The sequence below is a fragment of the Microtus ochrogaster genome, linkage group LG3 (assembly GCF_000317375.1).
Source record: "Microtus ochrogaster isolate Prairie Vole_2 linkage group LG3, MicOch1.0, whole genome shotgun sequence".
Taxonomy (NCBI): domain Eukaryota; kingdom Metazoa; phylum Chordata; class Mammalia; order Rodentia; family Cricetidae; genus Microtus; species Microtus ochrogaster.
Genome location: NC_022029.1, coordinates 45,283,113 through 45,290,717, shown reverse-complemented (window position 1 = coordinate 45,290,717; position 7,605 = coordinate 45,283,113). Strand labels below are relative to the sequence as shown.

The 7,605-nt window shown below is 43.9% G+C and overlaps 1 protein-coding gene across 5 annotated transcripts in view; it reads left to right on the top strand.

The window, feature by feature from the left end:
- The window catches only part of Nupl2 (nucleoporin like 2), a 24,540-nt gene that overhangs the window by 13,693 nt on the left and 3,242 nt on the right, over positions 1-7,605 (top strand). For 2 of the 5 annotated variants that reach the window (XM_005360851.3, XM_026786002.1), the window contains one exon: positions 440-1,661. In XM_005360851.3, coding sequence (XP_005360908.1) covers positions 440-1,002 — 563 coding nt within the window. In that variant the 3' untranslated portion in view covers positions 1,003-1,661. Of the gene's footprint in view, positions 1-439; positions 1,662-4,164; positions 4,854-7,605 lie in introns of those variants that run through there. The other 3 variants (XR_003378152.1, XR_003378150.1, XR_003378151.1) reach the window with 3 other exon arrangements.

Below are 7,605 nucleotides of genomic sequence, written 5' to 3'. Positions count from 1 at the left end.
TGCCGTTGAGAACCTTGGAGATCTGATAGGACTATACCGCTGTGGCAGCCATGCCGTTGGGAACCTTGGGGATCTGACAGGACTATACCGCTGTGGCAGCCGTGCCATTGGGAACCTCGGGGATCTGATAGAACTATACCGCTGTGGCAGCCATGCCATTGGGAACCTCGGGGATCTGATAGAACTATACCGCTGTGGCAGCCGTGCCATTGAGAACCTTGTCATTGTGGGGCTGTGAGTTGCAACCCTATTGGAAACCAAAAGTTCCCACCCTGCTCTCACACTGCTCATGGATGCTGGATGCTGGGGCAGTGGGGTTCAGACGATTTGCTCTAACCTTGTTTTTACATGTCCCTTAAACTCTTCAGTAGTTAAATGTGCCTGGAATAAGCGAAAGGAGTGGCATGCTACATTTTCTGACTGTAATCTGTTTTTGTAGGTTTTCCAGTGAATAGCAGCAGCAGTAACGTTCAGAACTTTAGTTTTAAAACGAACTCTGGATTTGCCACTGCCCCTTCTGGAAGCACGCCTGTATTTGGGAGTCCCTCAGCCTTTGGGGCCGGGCCCTCTGCTGGTTCTACCATCGCTTCCTCCGCTCCAGCCTTTGGGTTTGGGAAGCCTGAAGCCACATCTGCTGTTCCATTTTCCTTCAAGAGCCCTGATGCTTCCGGTTTTGGATCACCTGGATTTTCAGGGTTTCCAGCTTCCTTGGCAGGGAGTCCTTTCGGCCCTGCGGTGACCCCTGCCTTCGGAAGTGGCAGTTCTGTGGCTGGTTTTGGTAGTCCTGGCCCACAGTCTCAATCTGTATTTGCCAAGCCTTCTAATGACTTGTTTGGAGGTAGCAGCATATCACCCTCCTTCCCTGTCTCGGCCACAAATAATGCACTATTCACACCTAGGGATCAGCTGACTAAAGAGGAGCTGGGCCAGTTCCAGTCCCAGAAATTTACTCTGGGAAAAATCCCACTGAAGCCACCACCTGTGGAACTTCTGACTGTATAAAGGGCAGTTTCAGCTACAGAACGGCTTTAGCCAGGCATATGGTGCTTGCCTATACTCTGGGAGACTGAGAGAAGGGATGCCACAAACTCAGGGCCAGCCTGAACTGCACAGAGTAAGTAAGTGACCAGCCATGTCTGTGTGAAACCCTCCAAGAAAAAGATCTGAATGGTATTTAAAGAAATGTTTTTTTTTTTTTTTTTTAAGTGCTTGGGATCACTGGGCCCTCACACATGCAAGGCAAGTTCTACCTGAGCCACACTCCATCCCTAAATATGTTTTTTAAGATTGTCTTGAATTATGAGGAATGTAAGCTTTTAGTAATTTGAGGGACTTAAAAGTTTAACATTTTTTATAAACCTAGCTAAATAAAGCACAGCCCAAAACTCAATAAGCAAGGGAAATCTTTTGTACTGTAATTATGAGTGGAACTAAAAAATACAATGTACTAAATAAAGTAATTTTCTCATTCTATTCCAATTTATGATCCATCCCTTTAGCAGGGATGTGGAGAGTGGAGCTTAGACCCAGTGCAGTGTCTTGTGCATGTCACTGAGCTATCCCCAGGCCTAACTTTCTTTTTAATGGCGTGTATGGTATGGGTCTCTTGCCTGCATGTGTGTCTGTGTACTGCTTTCATACCTGATGCCCATGGAGGTCAGAACAGGGTGTCAGATTTTCTGGAACTGGAGTTACAGATTGTGAGCCACCATGTAGGTTCTAGGACCCCGGTCCTCTGGAATAGCACTCAGTGCTCCTAACCTCTGAGCCATCTCTGGTCTCAACTCCTGATTTTTTAACATGGGAGGGGGGATATATGGAAGGTACTGACGAGATTGCTGAATGGGTAAAGGAATTGCTTCATGTGTATGAGAATCTGAGTTTGGATACCCAGCAATTAGGTATAGCAGTGCATAAATCCATCACCCCAACACTGGAAGAACAGAGACAGGTGGATGCCCAGAACTTGCTGACCAACCATTCTAGCTGGATCAATGATTTCTAGAAACTCTGTAAGAAACTAAGGGTGGAGAATTACAGGAAGACACCAACCCCAACCACACACACCTGTGCACACATGTTTACACACATATATCAGACCAAAAAAAGTGAATGCCTTACCTAGTGAAAGATGAGCGCTCCAAATGCTTTCAAAGAATTCAGTTCCCAGAGGATCCAAATTCTGATCCACTTTAAACAGTGTGACCCCCGTTCAGGGCCTCAGCATGTGAAACCAAATCCATACTCAGGATTTGTTTTTATGTTTGATGTTTAGAACTAGCCTTGGTAATTGGTAAGTAGAATATTTGGTCTGTGTGTTCCTAGAAAATAGACTCTAAAAATTCTGCCCCATGAACCTTCGAGTCATGAGGCCTACCTGAAGATGAATGTTTAGTCATTCCTGTTGCTTGGGATATTTACAAATACAAATTTATTTCTCACGAGTTCTGTATACTGGAAATCCAAAGTATAATTTCATTGTCTGCTGAATACTTGGTGTGTTCTTCAGAGGTGGCTTGCTGCATCCTCAATGTGGCAGAGGGAGACTGTGTCCTTACACAAGAGTGAACCTGTTCTCTTAAGGCCTTCTGTAATACAGAGTTCCCTACCCATCCGTAATGGTCTGCCATAATGACTTAGTCACTTAAGGGCCCACCTTATTACAGTCACATCCGTGATGTAAGTTTCAGCATAGGGATGGGAGGGTGCATTCTAAGCCTAACAGTTGGCAAATGACTCCCTTAGGTTCCAGTTAACTCAGTATTCTTTAACGCTCTAAGGATACACACAGAGGACCCATTAGTCTCAAGTACGTCAGATCATGATAACCATATACCTGCTGGGCATAGTAGTACTCACTTGTAATCCTGTAAGCACTCACCTACTTAGTGAGCTCCAGGCCAATAAGCTACCCATTTAGGAAACAAGGGAAATGACACCTGAGGACCAAAGCCAGAGATGGTCCCCTAGCCTCCACACGCATGTGTACACCCTTGCATACACACCTGCACATGAAAGCAACATGTACGTATATAAGCATGCAAAACACTGGGTTTCTTTAGATCTGTTATACCAAGATAATATATCCAGACTATGGGGCCTTTCCATTGGCCTAGGCTTGGGAATATAGAGTATTCCAAGTGATCCCCTAGGCGAGTTTGGGAAACAAACCTCTCCAACTGCATTTTGGCTTGTTTGACTTGTGAGTTTGTTTTAATTGCTGGTCTATTTCTGTGCTCCCGCACATACCCCCCCCCCAAAAAAAAGTACATTTAATGGGACTCCAAATAATGAAATAGTACAGAGTTGTCAAAAAATGCTATGAGTTATTTTAAAAAAACTAAAATTAAAAGCAGCAAAGCCCACAGTGTAGAACCAAATTGTATACGTGTGCGCTGGCATTGGTGAGGAACGAGAAGACTTCAGACTCGAGTAGCAGACAGGCTACAGGCAGCTGACCTGATGACCCCTAAAGAGATGCAGCAAGGGCTTATGTCACTCTGGTTATCTGCCAGCAAGAATCAGTTAATTCTAGGGGAGCTGAGCAACTGAAAAGTCCCCCCAACAACCTGCTCTCTTCACAGCTTCTTCAAACTTACTCGGCCAGGCCAGAGCAAGTGTAGAACTGCAGGTGAAGTGTGCCCTGAGAACTTGCTAGGAGAGCGTGAGCTGGGCCTCCAGTGAGCTGTGTGAGGGCTGCTGTACCTCAGTAGTTCTTAGCACACAAGACATCTGGCCACCAAAAAAGCACAGATTTAAAAGGCATATAAACCAGATGTGATCCACAATCCCAGCGCTCAGGAGGCAAAGGGTTGTCTTGAGTTTGTGGTCGTAGTTCCAGGACAGCATGGCCTCAGAATAAACTCCTGGCTTTAAAAGACACATGACTAGCTACACACAAGAGTGATGGTTCTGTTTAAAACATTGGAATATAGCCTTTTCAAGTGAGCTGTAGAATAAAATAATTGGGAAAGATTCTAATCAGCCTAAAAAGGTTTTCTACTAACTAACATGTATAGTGTGATCCAATTTAGAGGAGATCCTATGTATATCTGAGGGAGGGGCTAAAAGTCAGTGCTGACTCAAGTTTTAGCGTGCTCTAGCTATGTGGTGGGCAGTGTCCTGTTACATATATGAGCTAATTTCATCTTGCCTATGATCTAGGTGCTGGAACCATGATCTTCATTTTCTAAATGAAAATACCAAGATCTGGAGATGTTAAATGCCCATCTGAGACCAATCAACTAATAAGAGGCTGAATTGGATTCTGACACCTGGCCTAGAAGCCTTGCCTTGTCACCACCATGGTGGTTGCTTCTGGGTCATGAGGATTCCTCTTTTTTGTCAGTATTTTTTGCACACCTTGCCTTAGGGATGTGTTTTACGGGTTTCCTCTTATGAGCATTCACTTCAGTAGAACTGTGTAATTAGTGAAGCTCAGTGTCCTGAGATACAAGGTGAAGGAAGTGCTCCCAGGAGATACGGAACTCTTCAGTCTTCCCCCAAGCTCCATCCTTTTCAATTGCTCTCAGATGAGGACCAAGTCCTCCTGCCCGTCCATGCAGAGGAAAGAGAACATGAGAATGCCAAAGATTGAGTGGAGGCATGGGCGCAGGGAGCTCACACAGCAGGGTGAGTGTGTCTTTGGTGTGATGCTGGCTGGAGGCCAGCGCTGGGCCATGTAACTACTCCACGTCTCAGAGCCAGCTTCTAAACAAAGGGACACTTGTACCTGTGAAGACTGGGTTTGAGGTGAGTCATATTTATTTTGTCTTTAGACCAGCTGGGTGACATGGTGCGAGCTCATTTCTACATCTTTTTTTTCTGAAGATTATAAACTGATTGGCCCATTAGCTCAGTCTTTGTATTAGTTCTTGTAGCTTATATTAACCCATTATTCTTATCTATGTTAGCCACATGGCTCAGTACCTTTTTCAGCAGGGCAGGTCACATCCTGCTTCTTCAGTGGTCTGGGCAGGACTGGGAGCAATGAGCTTCCTCCTTCCCAGAATTTCCCTGTTCTCATTGCCCTGCCTCTACTTCCTGTCTGGCTGACCCACCTATACTTCCTGCCTAGCCAATCAGCATTTATTTAAAACATGATTGACAGAATATAGACAATTCTAATTCTCCCACACCACTTTCCCCTCTTTTATTTTTTAACAAAAGAAAATATCCATAGTCCATTTTTGGGGAATGTGGGTGTAGTATTCCAGGCTACTTCCTGCTGGTTGGGGGCGCTGATAATCTTACGGGGACCTAAAGAAAATTTAGAATTATGATCAAGTCCTGACTGGAGTATCCTGTGAGGCTTGATCATCTCAGGCAGTCTTGAACCTGTTCTGGGTGTAGAACTCTGACATCTGGCCCATCTGTTTCTACCGGAGATTTCTCAGTGGTCTTCCTTGATCGAACTTAATTTTTCTTAATTCAAAATAAATCCACAGTCTCTCATTTCCTGTGGAAACAAAAGCAAAATCTCTTCTCCAAAGTAACATACCTTTTGACTTCAGTTCTGAAGTCAAGGTATTTTCAAAATACCTATCTGGGATTAATTCAGCAGTATTTATAAGCAAATATCTTTTGGCAGCTGTTCCTTCCTTGGCATTCAAACAATTCAAAGAGAGCATAATTATATACAGTATCCAGATTTTCTGTGTATTTTCCATCTTTATGTGGCTTTACTTTAACCTCTATTTCTTTTATTTTTACTTTTACTTTTTGAGACAGGTTCTCTGTATATGTTTGGCTGTCCTGGAACTCCCTCTGTAGACCAGGCTGTCTTTGAACTCACAGAGATCCACCTGCCTCTGCCTCCCCGTGCTGGGATTAAGGTGTGTGCTACCACACCTTGAATTCACAGAGATCTGTCTGCCTCTGTCTCCCAGGCATTGGGATTAAAGGTATGTAGCACCACACCCAACTACTCTCCTTTTTATTTTAAGGACTTTAACCTTTTTTTTCAAGCCTGCATATATTTTTAACACACTATAAATCATTTAGAGGTTTTCTTCATCTTTGAATCTCTCCTAACTGTATAATCTCTCTTTTTCTGACTACATGAGTCTTTAATTTACCAAGCAACATGGGTAGGATTAAAGCCATGGCTTTGACGGCTGGATCCAGCCCATTCCTTAGCTTTCTGCGATTCCAGCCTCATGGTGGAGATACCAGTCGGAGCCATGTTTATTGTCACAACTCCGTGGCATTTCAAGGTCCTTGCCAGCAAGCAAGCTGCAACAGTGTGCTCACAAACCACACTCAAGTGCTCCATAATCACACCACCTGCCTGAAAGAGTCAAGAGTTTTTCCTGGCCGTACAGCCCAGAAAGCTGACATTTTAAAACAGCGCAGCTTTTTTCCTGCTATGGCTGAAAACTGAAAAGCATGCAGTCAGCTTTTCATTAATACTATTAATACTATTATATAATATTAATACTATTATATAATACTATAATAAGTGTTCATAGCAGGACCTCTTTAAAGAGCTGCAAGGTTTTACAGCTAAAGCTGAATCAGGAAGCCTCTCCTAGATGAGAGCGCTTGCTTGCCTCTAGCAAGCAGAGCAGACCCAAGAAATTGCTGCTACCAAGGAAACATGCTTTACTCTATTCCTTCCCAAGCTTTCTGAGGTTTTATGTGGATGCAGTTGTCCATGTTGGGTGCCATTCTGTAACATGAGGGGCCTGCTTGTTGGGGTTTCCGTCCTGCCTGGTACCCAACAGCCGGCAAGTCCCAAAGAAAAACACACAGAGGTCTCCATAAGATTATAAACTGATTGGCCTATTGGCTCAGGCTTCGTATTAGCTCTTGTAGCTTATATTAACCCATTCTTATCTACGTTAGCCACATGGCTCAGTACCTTTTTCAGCGGGGCAGGTCACATCCTGCTTCTTTGGTGATCTGGGCAGGACCTCATTTCTACATCTTATCCAGAGTCAACAGCATCCATGTCCATGATTCATCGGAAAGTTAAATTTGAAACAATACAAGGGGTCCAGCATAAAAATTTATGCTCCGTCACTTAATGGACCTTACATGGGAAGATGAGCAAGATGAATTTGCAGTTAAAAACTTAAATGTATATAAATAAAGGAACTTTTTATACTGACAAAAAAATTATGCTCCAAATTCCATTATTGAGGAAAATAACAGTGGGTCCTTACAGAGAAACTGACAGGCAGGAACTCACAGGGAAGTGACATCCCCTACCCTCCTGGCTGACATTGTCTTCAGTGTTTCATTTTGTTTTGAGGTAGAATTTCTGTGTCTCATGCTGACCTTTGAACCTGCAATCCTCACATCTCTACCTCCCAAGTATTGAGGCTCAAGCATTGCTACAATACCCAGCCAACATAGTCAGTCTGATAACACTCTCTTAGTTACGGTTCTGTTGCTGTGAAGAGATACCATGACCAGGGCAACTCAATAAAAAAGCACTTAACTGGGCGTGGCTTACAGTTTCAGAGGATTGGTGCATTATAAGAATGGCAGGGAATCTGGCGACAGGCAGGGTTGTTGCTAGAGAAGTAGCTGAGAGCTACATATATCTTGACCCATAGGCAGAGAGAGAGAGAGAGAGAGAGAGAGAGAGAGAGAGAGAGA